The sequence below is a fragment of the Corythoichthys intestinalis genome, chromosome 3 (genome assembly GCF_030265065.1).
Source record: "Corythoichthys intestinalis isolate RoL2023-P3 chromosome 3, ASM3026506v1, whole genome shotgun sequence".
Classification (NCBI taxonomy): domain Eukaryota; kingdom Metazoa; phylum Chordata; class Actinopteri; order Syngnathiformes; family Syngnathidae; genus Corythoichthys; species Corythoichthys intestinalis.
This window is the reverse complement of record NC_080397.1, coordinates 42,788,270-42,804,079: the sequence shown is the minus strand read 5'-3', so window position 1 is coordinate 42,804,079 and position 15,810 is coordinate 42,788,270. Positions and strand designations below refer to the sequence as shown.

Here is a 15,810-nt window from a genome sequence, read left to right as displayed (position 1 = left end):
ACTACAAATAAACAAATAAATCACAAATAAACAATGAGGTCAAATTCTGATACCATTCACTAGTACAAAAGAATGGAATGTAAACAGATTCAGAACACTGATTTCGCCTTTCCAACATGATTCAGAACAATTCTTAAAAAAATATATATATCTAGAATCAATTTTATAGTATACTACTATATATAATAGTATTTTAATACCGTAATTATTCATTCCCAATCAGATTTTTCATAAAGTGTGTCATTTTAACGCTATTCTTAGTGTGAATTCTGAAGTATGTGGGATTAACTCCAGAAATCGTTATTTATATGACGAACATGACGTGCTTTTATTTTAAAATGTTTACCGGAAGTACGTTCGCTAAACCACTAACCGTGAGCATCACACTCCGCAAAAATAAAGCACTTTTCGTCATTACATTTGGTGTCAGTAATAGATTTTTTCCCCCCTTTTTTTTCATTTGCAAATGCTGTTAACCAGAAATTTTTCATGTTTGAAGTGTCACCTTTTAACCGCAAGTTTGCGTTTTGGAGAAGACTGAAGAGTTTTATACCAGGCTAAAGTAGCTTGTCTTTTTTCCCCATTAGTCTCAATGTAGCAATGCCAAGGTTTACAGTGTTTAATATAGATGTGTTTCCTTATTTGGTATGTCTGAACTTTAATTTTACGACGTGTTGATGACCAATAAACATCTGTGAAAAGAAATGGAGAGTCATATGACATCAACAAGCACGTGTGCACGCACGCACAAATGTATGCACGTACGCAAACGGCGATAAAACGCTGAAACGCTGCTGTGAAAATTACCACCCTCATTTGTATTTACTGTGCGATAAATGGACTTACTGCATATCACGACAGGGTTAGCAACTTCAATAAAAAATGTCGTTAGTTACCTAGATGGACTTACGATCTACCACCTTGTTGTCTCCTGTCGTCTTCCAAAATTACAGCTGGGTGACGGCGCTTTAGGTGTTCATTCACGGCCGACATGCAGCCAAGCTTGGCATTGAAGAGACAGGACACAACAGTGTACCCTCCTTTGTTTCGTTGAAATAAGTCAATGTTTTGGCCACTCTGTTGTGTTTGTTTGGCTTTGTGTCGCTTTCCCCTATAGACCCTACTCACCAACGTCACAGAATGACGTGTCGCTGTATCCGGCCGCCATATTGTCCGTCTTTGTTTATCCGTATTCTCAATGGTTTCAATTTGTCGTGCAATTTATAGTGCAATTCATGGAAGCCCCGGTGCTTTCAGACGCTGTAAACTCATTGGATGCGTTGCATAAAAGGCGTTATGTGGAAAAGCTTCAGTCTATCCATTCGCCAGATCCAAATTTGATACCTAAATCGCTGTCTTCGCCCTCTCTGCCTGACATCTGCTACCCTGATATCTACAACTATCTTGTCCACACAAAATCAGCCTATTCTCACGAAAGTTTGAAAAACTTTAAGAGCAGCACTCTAAGCAACATTACCCCGTGTGACCCTTCCAATTTTCTAAAATGGCGACAATCAATAAAAAAAAAAAAAAGTTGACTGCAATGGCCGATGCTTCAAGGATAGGTGGATATTGGACTATTTCTTCAATAAAACACGCAACAGCTGTGTCTGCCTCATTTGCAAAGAGACAGTCGCTGTTTTCAAAGAGTTAATGATATTACCGAACAAGACACGCTGACATGTACGACAACATTACAGGGAAGATATGCAGCGAGAAATTATAGCAACTTGAAGCTAGTTTAATTTCACAGCAGCAGTATTTCCCAAGAGCCCGAGTGTCGAAAGAGAACGCCACAAAGACGAGACTGTTGAAATTATGAATAAAAAAATAATAAAGCAAATGTGACACACAGAAGGGCTTGCTAAAATGTGTTTAAATATATTGTTCTATGTAAATCAGCCAAGGTAGCCCCCCGCATTTTTACCACACCAAATCTGGCCCCCTTTGCAAAAGGTTTGGACACACCTGTTTAACTGATGATCCGTAGACGAGGCCAGTCTCTTTCACTTGGTACCAGCTAAATATTATTCAAAATGTAATGATGGTGGAAGAAATAAGCATCTTGAATTTGAAACTGTATGTTGTCGGCGATTAGCCTCGCAATGATCTTAATTGTGGTTGTCAGCCCAAAACCCTCTAAATATATATTAAATGCATCTTACCAGATATAAAATGACTACTACATAATCTGTGGTAATCGTTTAGAGCCCAGTTTTCTCATGGAATTGCAGCAGTCCATCTCGCTCTCCTCTCCGGGTCTCTCGGAATACGGTAGAACTTCAAGTCTCTCCATCTATCTTCTCTGTTATTGCAACCAACCGCCACACACGCCTTCACCATTTTGATTATTAATGTTAACGAACAGAAAAACACTCCATAATAGGAGGAATTTATGTAGCGGTAATGCGTCAACACGACGACTAGACGGACAATATGGCGCGGAGGCGTGGTTGTGACGTCATGTGAGTAAGGTCTATTGCATACCAAGCGTCTGCGATTCTCAACTTTCCACGCATATATTTTTTTTAACCCGTCATTAACCGTCGACAGGATGTTGTGCTCGTCGACGCATTTACGTCATCGACTACGTCGACTAGTCGGGACAGCTCTAATCTTAAATATAATCTGATTGTATTCCCATGTTTAGTATTAGCAGACTTGTCATGTGCCTAAAAGGAATGGCTAATTAAATACCAACAATTCATTGTTTTTTTGTTTGACATTAAAATTGTCTATTCAGATAAATGGTGAATGTATGGTTTGCATCCATTAAAAAAAATAATAACATAGTATATTTGCGTCATTTTTCATTTTATTTGGTTCTGTTGTTTCACCATAGTGCTTCCACATCCATACCCCGCTTTTCCATCTAGCGTACTTCCCAGCATTACCAATTTCGCTGCACAGCCTGGTTTGCTAGGCAACATGCACACTTTTCAGGTGAGATTTCTTCCCCTTTTTACATAAATACTTTGACTTTATGAGTAAATAAAAGTGGTTTTGTGTTCTGTTCATTCTTCATCTTGTTGTTTGAAAGCCTTACTCCTACACACAGACTTCTGTTCCTTCGACTCAGCTCCATTCCGTTGGCCAGGTTCATCCTACCCGCGTTCCTTTCATTGGTAAGATATAGAAACTCAGTGAATACACTGAAATAATTTAAAGCCATGACGTTTATTTGTATATTTTAAGTGGCAAAACCATATCGTCCAGGCTCCAATGACGTGACTTCCTTGTTGATGATCGAGGCCAGACAGCAAAACACTGAAATCCGCTTAGCTGTCGGAAAAGTAGCAGACAAAGTCGATCAACTTGCGTCCAAGGTATAAAATCCAAGGATATGCAGAGTCTGGCTCTAAAACAGATTTTCCCTACTTTTTTATTTATTAGGTAGACGATCTTCAAAGGCAGGGAAATGTATCCTTGAGCCTGTCTGGTATATCAATGGAGTCCACCATGGTCATGCAAAATCTTCTAAGAATCATCCAGGTATATGCCAGTAAATGTCATTTTACCCCCAGCCCGTATGAATGTGTCACCGTTTGTAGTCCTTGTGATTGGACATTTTGGGATGACTGTTGTGCTCGTACATGAAAATCATACAAAACTGTCAAAAAAAAAGATATCAAGCTGATTATCTTATTTAGTTAACTCATCCATAAGGAGTTGGATTGAATATTTTCCACTCATTCCAAGATTTTGTTCTCAATTGTATACTCCAACTTGTATACTCCAATTTAGTTGGAACAGTCTGGGAGGGCCCCTTTTTGACCATGATTATGCCGTAGTACACAAAGCACGATTCAGAAAGGACTTTTGAGATCTTTAGGCATGGAAAAAATATAAGCATTGAGGGATTTGGAAATATATATGCGCCAATAGCTATAATGAGGTCATTCTATGCATCTTTAAAGGGATCCACGTATAGAAAGGCTTGTAGTTCTTAAAAGATAAACTTTATTATGAGTTAAAATAGATCCACGTATAGAAAGGCTTGTAGTTCTTAAAAGATAAACTTTATTATGAGTTAAAATAATTTGATATTGGAACCCCTCTTGATGTTTTCACTTTTATACAGTTTGTAAAATTAGTTTAACTACAGTGGTAGGTCGCCATTAAGGATGCAACAATACTCTGTTTTTATATTGAACCGTTCGATGCGCCCTCTTCGATTCAATATGCAAAAACATTCGATCCAAATGAAAAGCTCCCAAATTGTGTTTTCCGAATTTATTTTTATTGTTTCTCTTGCTAAAATGTCCGGCACAGCTTTGCCTTGAAAAAACAAACTCTGCCGCTAGCCGCCCCCCTTGTGTGGCGCACGAGGATCATTGCAAAAACTTAAGGAGGCGGCTTGCTTACTTCATTATTGTACAGATCCGTTGTTTGGCAGCATTTTAGGTGAGCTGATATGCTTTCCCCATTTGTACATATTAAACAAAGACTGCTTTTACGGATACGTACAACAAAGTCCGCCAATATTTTATTGCTGACTTGGCTGCTAGAATAACCTCGCTTTGACAAAAGACAGGTTTACCGTGGGTCACAGAGAGCTAACTCACGGTTACATGATGAACAATGAGTCGCAAATTAATAGTGCTGTACTTCAAACTCGTCCTGTTTATGAAAGTCGATGGTCAAATGCTGGTGTTGTGCAGTGATGAGCAGACGTGACTTCCATGGCGTGTGTTAACGTTTTTTAATGCCCGACAATACCCGCACGCACGCACACACTAGATATCATCAAATAGCAACCTAGATGTGAAACGTTAGATCCCCCCCAAGTCCCATGCCATTGGCTGCGTTAGCCCAGAGTGATCATGGGACGCGTAGTCCTTATACTACATCGAAGAATCAAAAACCGCCATGACTGAATGGTTAAGCAAGGCCAAATCAATCCATACCAGTGACTATAGAGAATGCTGCAAATATTGTAATTCAGTACGTAACACAGATGGACTCGGACCACAAATAGGATGTTTTTCTCATGTGGTAAACATACCTGCTAAGAGAGTAATAGCAATCAACAGTGTGCCCGCCTCACTTTACAAACAGTAAAGATTGTTTCTTACCACTTTTATACAAAATTTCTTCAGATCAATAAGAACTAAGCACATAAAATGATGCACAATGTTGCACGTTTATATGATGGCATTGTTATTTTTGCTTGTTAGCAAAATAAAAAAACATTAAAAAAAAAAAAAAAAAAAAAAAAAAAACTTGTTATAGAAGATTCTACTCGTGACTGGTTGACTGGAAGGTGTTGACCACCAGAAGTGGCTCCGATCAGAGAACACATGTGTCGTCGGATGAACTCAACTTCTTTAATGGCTCACGTGCAGACGTGTATATCCTTACACATTCAGTTTCTATTGAATAACATAAAACATCTGATTAACATTCACAACATTATTGTTTTCCATATTAAATCACAACCTGCATCATTTTAATAATAAACTAATTATACTAACAATTAACATATTTCCTCTCATCAAATGACAACATGTACAACTTTCATCAAATATTCTGATGCTATATAATGAACTATGATAGAATGCTAACGATCGTTAGCCGCTAAAACGAGCTAACCGCTGCAAAGCTACAAGTGAAAACGATTGGCAAAAACTAACATAAAATCACATTTATTATGACTATTCCTCTACTTAGGCTTGTGGGGAATGTACACAAACCCTGTGCAGCGCCTCTAATAAACTCTAAATGCATACTCACATCATCATTGACTTCTGCACTGCTTGCGCTGAAGAAACCGGAAGCGTAAAACCGGAAGTAAGTGTGCACGCATCGTTTCCAAAATAAAAGCACGACTGCATAAAAAAAATTAATGAATTAACGGCGAAATTAGGAAATTATTTGAAGAATTCTTAACACTTGTAGTTTTTGTTTCAACGCATTAAATGTATTCAATCGAATCGAAAATCGTGTCCTTCGTATCGAAAATCGTTCCAAGCCGTGACTTAACTGTATCGTTGCATCCCTAGTCGCCATTGTTGTGTTGTTGATGTCGCAGGGCGGTGACATCACATGGTTACGCTGCCAGGCTTCCAGAGTCTCTAGCGACATAAACATGTCATCTATTCAACCCTTTCAATTTGAACCCAAGAAGAACATTAATGAGCAAGACAGCACTGTCGATATTTCACATAACGAGTAGCAGATGCCAAATGAACAGGAAAGACGGGATGAGACGAGACAAGAGTAGAAAAAAAATTGTGTTCTGCCAAAATGTACAAGAGGCGAATTTGACACCCAAATACTGTGCACTTTCAGCTTGTTTTGTTTAGATGCATACAGACAGAGCATACTAAAGATGACTTAAGACAATACTTAAACATTGTAATATCAAAGAAGGGTGGTTTAAATATGCTACGTGGCTAATGTGGTCAACAGATCAACAATCTGCTTTAAAGCTACCACAAGAAAACACAATTCTTAAAAGTATGAGAGAGAAACGCATGCAAAAAATATTTTTGCTGCAATGAAAAGCTAATAAAAGACTCAATAAAAACACAAATAGGAAGTACTCGCCGCTTTTAACAAATGAACGAATGTGTTGGACGTCTCGCCGTGTAGAAGGACCCGGTCGTCGAAGGACAGTAACAATCTAGGTCATCACCCCGAGCGTCTATTGCGCAGATCAAACATGGTGCCCGCCGTAGATCAAAACGTACTAAATATTATAGATTTCAAATCAATGGCAACATTTTATGTGTTTCTAATAACATATTTTAGTAAAAGAGAACAATTGTGGCTTATTAGAGCCTAGAAGTCTTGAAGTCCGAGGTTCCCTTTTAAGCAAGTCAGTTTCTTCCCCGAGTGTAAAGGACAGCATGTGCCGTATTTAAAGTTAATGATAAGAGCAGGTTTGATTGGCAGTGAATGGAGCTGGTGATAATACCTGTAATTCATGCATTCTCATTTCAGCACCATAACTCCTTTGTCCAATTTTACTTACTCCCCTGTTCTAACTTGTACATAAAGAAAATTTCCCTGATTACAGTTTGTATCAACTATAAAGGCATGAAGCAAACGCATAGTGTCCTCTTCTGATGTTGAGATGTCATCACCCCGAGCCTCTTTTTTTCACAGAATTTTTCCACAGAATGTGGAAAAAAAAAACAGAAAAATCACATTGTTTGATTTTTAAAGAATTTATTTGCAAATTATGGTGGAAAATAAGTATTTTGTCTATACCAAAAGTTCATCTCAATACTTTGTTATGTACCCTTTGTTGGCAATAACGGAGACCAAACGTTTTCTGTAACTCTTCACAAGCTTTTCACACACGGTTGCTGGTATTTTGGCCTATTCCTCCATGCAGATCTCCTCTAGAGCAGTGATGTTTTAGGGCTGTCGTCGGGCAACACGGACTTTCAACTCCTCACCCCGTGGCGTCAAAATGATAACAAGAACGGGGAGCAAAAATCCCAGAACCACACGAGGGGACCTAGTGAATGACCTACAGAGAGCTGGGGCCACAGTAACAAAGGCTACTATCAGTAACACAATGCGCCGCCAGGGACCCAAATCCTGCACTGCCAGACGTGTCCCCCTGCTGAAGAAAGTACACGTCCAGGCCCGTCTGCAGTTCGCTAGAGAGCATTTGGATGATCCAGAAGAGTACTGGGAGAATGTGTTATGGTCAGATGAAACTAAAATAGAACTTTTTGGTAGAAACACAGGTTCTCTTTTTTTGGAGGAAAAAGAATACTGAATTGCACCATACCCACTGTGAAGCACGGGGGTGGAAACATCATGCTTTGGGGCTGGTTTTCTGCAAAGGGACCAGGACGACTGATCTGTGAAAATGAAAGAATGAATGGGGCCATGTATCGAGAGATTTTTAGTGAAAATCTCCTTCCATCAGCAAGGGCATTGAAGTTGGGACGTGGCTGGGTCTTTCAGCATGACAATGATCCCAAACACACAGCAAGGGCAACAAAGGAGTGGCTTCGTAAGAAGCATTTCAAGGTCCTGGAGTGGCCTAGCCAGTCTCCAGGTCTCAACCCTATAGAAAATCTGCGGAGGGAGTTGAAAGTCCATGTTGCCCAACGACAGCCCCAAAACATTACTGCTCTAGAGGAGATCTGGCTGGAGGAATGGGTCAAAATACTAGCAACAGTGTGTGAAATAGTGTTGTATCGGTCGCGAACGATTCGTTCTTTTTGAACGAATTGTTTTGGTGAACGAGACCGAACTAATCATCATCTGCACTGATTCGTTCTATGAAGGTGGTGCTTGTTCGCTGCGTGGGAGGGCGTTGAGCAAGCGGCAGCGTCTTCTGACATCGCACACGACCAATCAGACGCCAGCCTCATCGCGGGCAGGGGAGGGACCGGAAACAGAATCAGGGCGTTTGTCACTCACGTCCACGTGTGGCCAATAAGCAGCCAGCGTGCAGGCAGGGGGGCAAGACTGAGTTTTGTCACTTCCCGTTCAGTGACTCGGTCCTCCGGTTCCTGACCTAGCTTGCTGCTAACTTGATTTTCCAGTAATGACTATGCGGTGAATGAATCAGAAAATGAAAGGAAATGACTTTGTCACATATTTGTTAACATGGAGCCTATCAAATGCTGCTCAAACAGACAAAAACACCACACAAATTTAGCGAGCATTGTTTAGAGTAGTACTTTTCTCAACAAACTCGTGACTGCCTATGACGACATACTATCAAATTTACAGTAATTTAAAACACGGGTAGCTACGAGGCAAGCAAAAGCTGAGCTGCGGTCGCGTGACGGCAGTGAAGCGGGCAGAGAACTGTCACTATATGGAGGCTTCATGGCAGCGATATTTACCTCATATGTGCACAGAAAAAAATATTTAGTATGATCACCATAATACTGATTTGCAATGAAACTGTATATACACATGTCAATTTTTCCCCGAGTGTTTTATTTTTTTTTTTTCGTGTCAGCGTGTCGGGTGTTGGTTGGTTTGACAAATTATGTCAATCCGTCCATCATGTGCTACTCAAGCGCCCAAAACAACGCACGCAGACACGGGAGATGTCGCAATATGTCTACATTTTTCTTAACAGACTAATGAGAGTAGAAGGGCGACATCGTAAAGAGCTAACAATTATTTCTCGTCAGCATTTGACGATCTGAGATGCGGGGACGACAGGGGAGCTGACCGGATTATTTTATTTATTAATACCAGTGCAAAAAAACAATATGATCACCATAATACTGATTTGCAATGAAACTGTATATACATGTAATTTTTTTCCGAGTGTTTTTTTTTTTTCTTCGTGTCAGGTGTTGGTTGGTTTGACAAATTATGTCAATCCGTCCATCATGTGCTACTCAAGCGCCCAAAAACAAAGCACGCGGACACGGGAGATGTCGCAATATGTCTACATTTTTCTTAACAGACTAATGAGAGTAGAAAGGCGACATCGTAAAGAGCAAACAATTATTTCTCGTCAGCATTTGACGATCTGAGATGCGGGGACGACAGGGGAGCTGACCGGATTATTTTATTTATTAATACCAGTGCAAAAATTCAACACGATCATCTTAATACTAAAAAACAATAATACAACAGAGCGAGATGTAAATATGATGTGTTGGTCGTTCCATATTCAGAAATTAAACTTTCGATGTATTTTTATTTTCGTGACAGCAAACATGCTGTATATGTATGTGTTTTCAAGAACCTGCTAAAGAAAGTCCGTGCGCCCCCGCCCCCTACTCCCCTCACAAAAGGAAAATGTTTAACCGTGTCCTAAATCGAAATGCAAGCACGAGCCATGACTTTGAGCCCATAGAACTAGGACAGACGACGCGGAAGTTCTCCCTCGCTTTTGCAGCAGCAGGAGGGAGACGAGGCTGTCTGTGAAAGCAGAATGATACCGCCTGTCACTCATTTCTGAAACTACGACGAGTGGTCAATGTGGAAGAGAGGGAGGGACCAAGCAATGTCACTTCCCGTTCAGTTATACTGCGAAGCGGTCTTTGGTGATTCGTTCGGCAACGTCACTTCCCGTTCAGTAACCGAACGATTCGTTTGGGCGGGGAGGGAGATGAGGGGGGCGAACGCTTCGTTGAACGATTTGTTTGAACGAATCTTTTTACTGAACGAACCGGAATGGATTCGTTTACTCAAGTGAACGACAAATCTCGTCACTAGTGTGAAAAGCTTGTGAAGAGTTACAGAAAACGTTTGGCCTCCGTTATTGCCAACAAAGGGTACATAACAAAGTAGTGAGATGAACTTTTGGTATTGACCAAGTACTTATTTTCCACCATGATTTGCAAATAAATGATTTAAAATTAAACAATGTGATTTTCTGTTTTTTTTCCTCCACATTCTGTCTCTCATGGTTGAGGTTGAACCATGTTGACAATTACAGGCCTCTCAAATATTTTCAAGTGGGAGAACTTGCACAATTAGTGGTTGACTAAATACTTATTTGCCCCACTGTAGATTTATAGATGTTTAAATCAATGGCAATATTTTATGTGTTTCTAACAACATATATTTGTAAAAGAGAACAATTGTGGCTTATTAATGACAATTAGTAAGTTTGAGGTTCCCCTTAAGATCTAGTTTCCAACATCACTTCCCAATCCATTAAAATCTTCATCTTCAGTATCACTTTTGGGGATATCGGCCAACTCTAAAAGTAGGACCACATCAGGAGTGCCTGTGACTGTCAATGTGAAAAACCAAAACATAAGAGTAACACCTGAGTATAAAATTCAGGCCCAGCCAAACTATGGCGAGATTTTTTTTTTATTTTTTAAAAAGGGTGATTTATATTATACGGCACTTTTGACCTACCTAATGTTTTTCTGCAAGAATTTAAAATTATGTTGTATACAATTTTATTTTTTACTCTTTTACATAGGAAAATGAATGTCTGAAGAAGGAAATATTTGAGAAAAGCTCCCGCATTGAGGAGCAAAACTGCAAAATCAATGAACTATTTAGCCAAAGCCAAGGGTGAGTCTAAATAGTTTTGAATGGTCCCAGCTTTAGTCATGTATATAAAACTGATATATATATCCTGTGTAGGTATATGGAACAGAGAGACACACTGTTGGAAAAGAGTAATGACTCCAAATCATTGAATGTACAGAGTCAGGCCAGACTAGTCCAGGCTGAACAAGCCAAGGTCAGTATTTCTTAACTTTGTTCTTTGTTTTTATGTTGCAGCCAAAATGTATATGGTGAAATGTGTGTGATGGCATGACTATAAAATTCCTTGAATCATCAAATTTAGAATGAGTCCAGGTACAAAAAAGTTCATCTTTATCAAACGTTTGGGGACACAATCCAGTAAGTAATTTGTCATAATGATTGGGTATAACCCTTATATCTGCCCTGTCATTGGATGGCGACCAGTTCAGGCTGTTGTATATGTAGCTGGGACTGGTTCAATCACTCCACAACCCTCAAAAGGATAAGTGCTATAGAAAAATGGATAGATGAATTTTCTGCTTCAGAATCATCTCAATCCCATTTTATGACGATACCTATCTGGTTTCTACCAGATTCAGTTGCGGGAAGAGCTGGCATCAACTACAGCACAGTTATCTGAAGTAAAACTAGAGTCTCTGGCTCATCAGCAGAAGGTTTTGGAGCTGCAGACTAAACTGAGCTCAGACGAGCTCGACTGTGAACGCCACTCTCAACACATCTCTGAGCTGGAATCACAGCTAGAAGGTTAGTGTTAATATACCTTTCATTTAAATTTAACATTGTTCCTTTTAGAAATAATATTTACATTAGGGAACTGAATTAAGGTATTGTGATGTGTAAAATGAACTTATGACTCTATCACTAATGTAACATTGTTGTAAACATGTGTCTGTTTTTGTTAGAGTTAAAGAAAATGTCAGAGAGAGTCCAGGCTCAGTATCGTGCAGAGAGGCAAAAATGCAAGGAGATGGCACTAAAGGTCGAAAACATGAAGGAGGAAGTAAATGACTTGAAGGGGATTCAAGATAATCTAAAACAAGTGAGTGTTATTTATTTTGTCACTGGGCAACTGAGTACTGTACTGTTAGTGCGTCTGCTTTTGCCTTCGTATACTTTGGGTGCGACTCAGTAGATTTTGATACAACATTATCAAAATATTGCCACAGGAAAAGGTAATACCACAATGAGACTAAGTGGGAGAAAATGATGCATCATGATGACTGAAGAAGATTTTTTTTTTTAAAGAAAAAAACGTGTTTACAGTGGGATGAAAACGTTTGGGCAGCCGTGATAATTTTCAAGATTTTCATTTATAAATTATTGGTTGTTTCAGCAATTTCAGTAAAATGTGTCATATGGCAGACAAACTGTTATATTTAAGAAGTGAAAATGTTTTAGGAGTTACAGAACATGTGCAGTAATTATTTAAACAAAAGCCAGGTGCATAAATGTATGCACCCTTGTTGTTTCTTGGATACGTGAGTACTTGTTATTGGAAAAAGCATTTTTGTTTGGTAAGTTAATTGACCTGTATACATTGGTGAAGCCACTCATTCGAAACTAAGATGGCCATTTGCAAGTGTTTATCCTCTTTACATTTTCTCTAAAGAGTGGCATCATGGGAGCTTCAAAACAATTCTCAGATAACCCTCAAACAAAAATTGTTCAACATCATGATTTTAGGGGAAGGATACAAAAAGCTATCTCAAGAGATTTCTGCTGTCAGTTTCCACGGTGGGGAACATAGTAAGGAAATGGAAGACCACAGGCACAGTTCTAGTTAAGGCCTTGATTAGCAGGTGAGAAAAATGTCAGATTAGCAGAGGCGAACGATGTCAAAAACAGTAAAACACAACCAACAGACCAGCTCCAAAGACCAAAAACATGACGTTGGATGAGATGGTTCAACTATTCAGCGCACTTCGTACAAGTAAATGCTGTATGGTAGAGTAATGCAGAAGAGGCCTTCTCTGCGCACATGCTACAAACAGAGACAGCTTTGTTGGGAATAAGGTACTGTGTGAACCAGTGAAACTAAAATTGTGTTATTTGGCCATAACAAGGGGTAGTATACATTAGGGCTGGGCGATATGGCCTTAAACATGTATCACGATAAATTGAATTCAAGTATGACATTTATAACAGCGTGTATGACTTGAACAATGTACATTGTCAAAATCAATATGCCTGTGCAAACATGTAATTGTAACACAAATGACTTGCAGCTTGAACAGTACACTTCAAAAAGACAACTTATTGTTAATGGCTGCTGTGACATAATTATTAAATACAAGTGTTTACTTTATGGTTTAAGGTTTTTTTTCCCCCCAGTGCATTTTTTAATAAATGCACGCACAATAAAAATAGCTGGGGCCATTTCTCGGTCATTATAAGTTTTGCCGTTGGATTCTACTTTATGCTGAATGCTTTACCATCACAAAAGCTATCAGAGGAATCACACACAGACAGATACAAAATAACGCCACATAGTAATTGCTAGATGCAGTCCGTGCCCAATCCACTCATTAAGTTCAGCCGTTTCGACAAGGTTAGAGCCGCTATCCGACTCCATAACGTTCATTTGTAGCGTTAGCCGCTAGCTAGCGTTAGCCTGGCTACCAGTAGAAAGCACTGAAAGCACCATCTCCGGAAATCGTGAGAACAAAGGAGGACAGCGGGTGAAAGCCCGTCTGGATGCCACCAAGAGTCTACTAAATGTCGGTTGAAAGTTTGGTGAACCTCCCTTAAGCCACACTCCATCACATTTTGCTTGTAGCGTTAGCTGCTAGCGTTAGCTTACCGGGCTTTTGTTTGATTGGCTTCCTGATGATCACGTGACTCCCTACGTAAGCACATTCACTGCTTTCTTAAAGGGGAATGAACATAGACGAACAACACAGAACCAAAGCGAGATGAAAAGACTATATTTTTCTTGTTTTATTAATTTACCGAATTTACCGACATGGTCAAAATTACGTCGGTCATCGTTAAGAATTTCGGTGACGGTAAATTTTCGGTTTACCGCCCTGCTCTAGTATACATGGAGGATGAAGAACACAGCGTTCCAAGACAAACACTTGTCAGCCACAGTAAAATTTAGTGGTGGTTCCATTATTCTGTGGGATTGTGTGCCAGGTACTGGCAATCTTGTTAAAGGTCACGTGACTTAAAGTCAGTATCAGAAGATTGTTGAGATTGTGGAGAATCTGGAGATGTTTTGTCAAGAGGATGGTCCAAAAGACCTTGAACCAGAATACATATCATTATTGGAAGCTATGGCATTTTGAGGCAATTTTTGCAAAAAGAGGATCTACTAAATATTGATGGAATTTTTCTGTTGGGTTGCCCAAATTCATGCACCTGACTTGTTTTGTTTAAATATTTGTCTTTCCGTCATTCTTATAAATGTTTGTTCACTTCTCTAATATTATTGTTTTTCTACTGCCTGATGTATTTGATTGAAATTGCTAAAAATTATCAGGGGTGCCTAAACGTTTTTTTTTACCACTGTATGCCAATTAAATTATTCATGACAAAAGTTATTGTCTTTTTCATTTCTCTCAAACACACTAAAAAACTGAAATTTAGCCAACGAATGCTTTTGTAGCAAGAAATGTTTAACTCTATCCTGGTTTGTGTGGTTATGTTCAGTTAGACCAGATAAAGAAAAAAAAACATTTGGAACAAATTTAACATTTTATTGGAAAATCCTTTATCCTAAGTAACTTTTTACTTGTTAACTTTTTTTCCAGAGGTGTCAGCAGCATGTAGAGCTAGAGGAAAGTTGGAAGGTCAAGTACAAGCAGGCTTTAGAGTCAATTAGAGAAAAACATTTGAGGGAGATGGCAGAGTTTAAAAAGGAGAGAAATAATCTGTTAAAGGATCAACAGGAAAAGGCAAGTTATTTACAGTATAACACACAAAGGCACGTGTTTCCTGACTTTAGAGTGTGTGTTTGTTTGTACTTAAGAGCAACTTGTTTTATTATAATAGTTGTAGATGTTTCTTTTTCCCCAATTTAGAAACATTCACATATACATTTCAATCATTGGGGTGTCAATAAAGATTAAATACAAATATATAGGGATGTCCCCGATCCAATCACTTGATCGGAAATCGGGCCGATCGCAACATTTTTCAGAGGATTGGAATCTGGTGAAAAGGATCAGGTTTTTAATTTAATGGCTATAAAATAACAAAATAATCCAAAAATACAATAACATTGCCATAAGAAACAAAAATATATACGCTTTATACTCCGCAACACTCATGGAAAAAGTGGAAGAGGAAGCACTGTGAACAGTACAGTATAGTAGTTTGGAAGTTTAAAATAGATAAATGAATAAAAATAAGGAAAAAATACTTTCTTTTTTCTGGCATCGGATCGGGACTTGGTAACAGCCGATTCTCAAAATCAGTTGACTTGGACTCAGACTCGGGTGCGATCAGGACATCCCTACAAATATATCCAGACTCAAATTGACTGAAAACTCGAGTAGCAATATATGTGATCTTAAGGAGCTGCTCCTTCAATCGCGATATTGAACTGTTACTGAAAAAAATAATGAAAAATCTATCACATCCTTGCCAACCCGCCGGTTGTCCCAGCACTACACGCATAGTGGCTGACTCTAATCTTGAATTTAATTGACCTCCCTCATCCTTACTGTAACTGATGCATATTTTTCATCAATGTGCTGTAAATAAAAGGAGTCACAGAGCACTACTGTGGTGGAGTCATTGGAGAGACGAGTAACTCAACTACAGAAGAAACTGGCTGAGCAAGAAAGTTCAGCAGATACAGTAACAGAGGTAAATAGTCTTTTTTTTCCCTTTGAATTACATGCACTCATTGACATG

The 15,810-nt window shown here is 39.1% G+C and overlaps 1 protein-coding gene across 2 annotated transcripts in view; it reads left to right on the top strand.

The window, feature by feature from the left end:
• The window catches only part of fkbp15b (FKBP prolyl isomerase family member 15b), a 31,839-nt gene that overhangs the window by 10,384 nt on the left and 5,645 nt on the right, over nucleotides 1-15,810 (top strand). Inside the window, exons 14-23 of one of the 2 annotated variants that reach the window (XM_057832491.1) lie at nucleotides 2,843-2,943; nucleotides 3,041-3,125; nucleotides 3,217-3,326; nucleotides 3,394-3,492; nucleotides 10,877-10,971; nucleotides 11,044-11,143; nucleotides 11,523-11,694; nucleotides 11,853-11,989; nucleotides 14,703-14,846; nucleotides 15,661-15,762. In XM_057832491.1, the coding sequence (XP_057688474.1) occupies nucleotides 2,843-2,943; nucleotides 3,041-3,125; nucleotides 3,217-3,326; nucleotides 3,394-3,492; nucleotides 10,877-10,971; nucleotides 11,044-11,143; nucleotides 11,523-11,694; nucleotides 11,853-11,989; nucleotides 14,703-14,846; nucleotides 15,661-15,762 (1,145 nt within the window). Of the gene's footprint in view, nucleotides 1-2,842; nucleotides 2,944-3,040; nucleotides 3,126-3,195; nucleotides 3,327-3,393; nucleotides 3,493-10,876; nucleotides 10,972-11,043; nucleotides 11,144-11,522; nucleotides 11,695-11,852; nucleotides 11,990-14,702; nucleotides 14,847-15,660; nucleotides 15,763-15,810 lie in introns of both variants that reach the window. The other variant, XM_057832490.1, reaches the window with a different exon arrangement.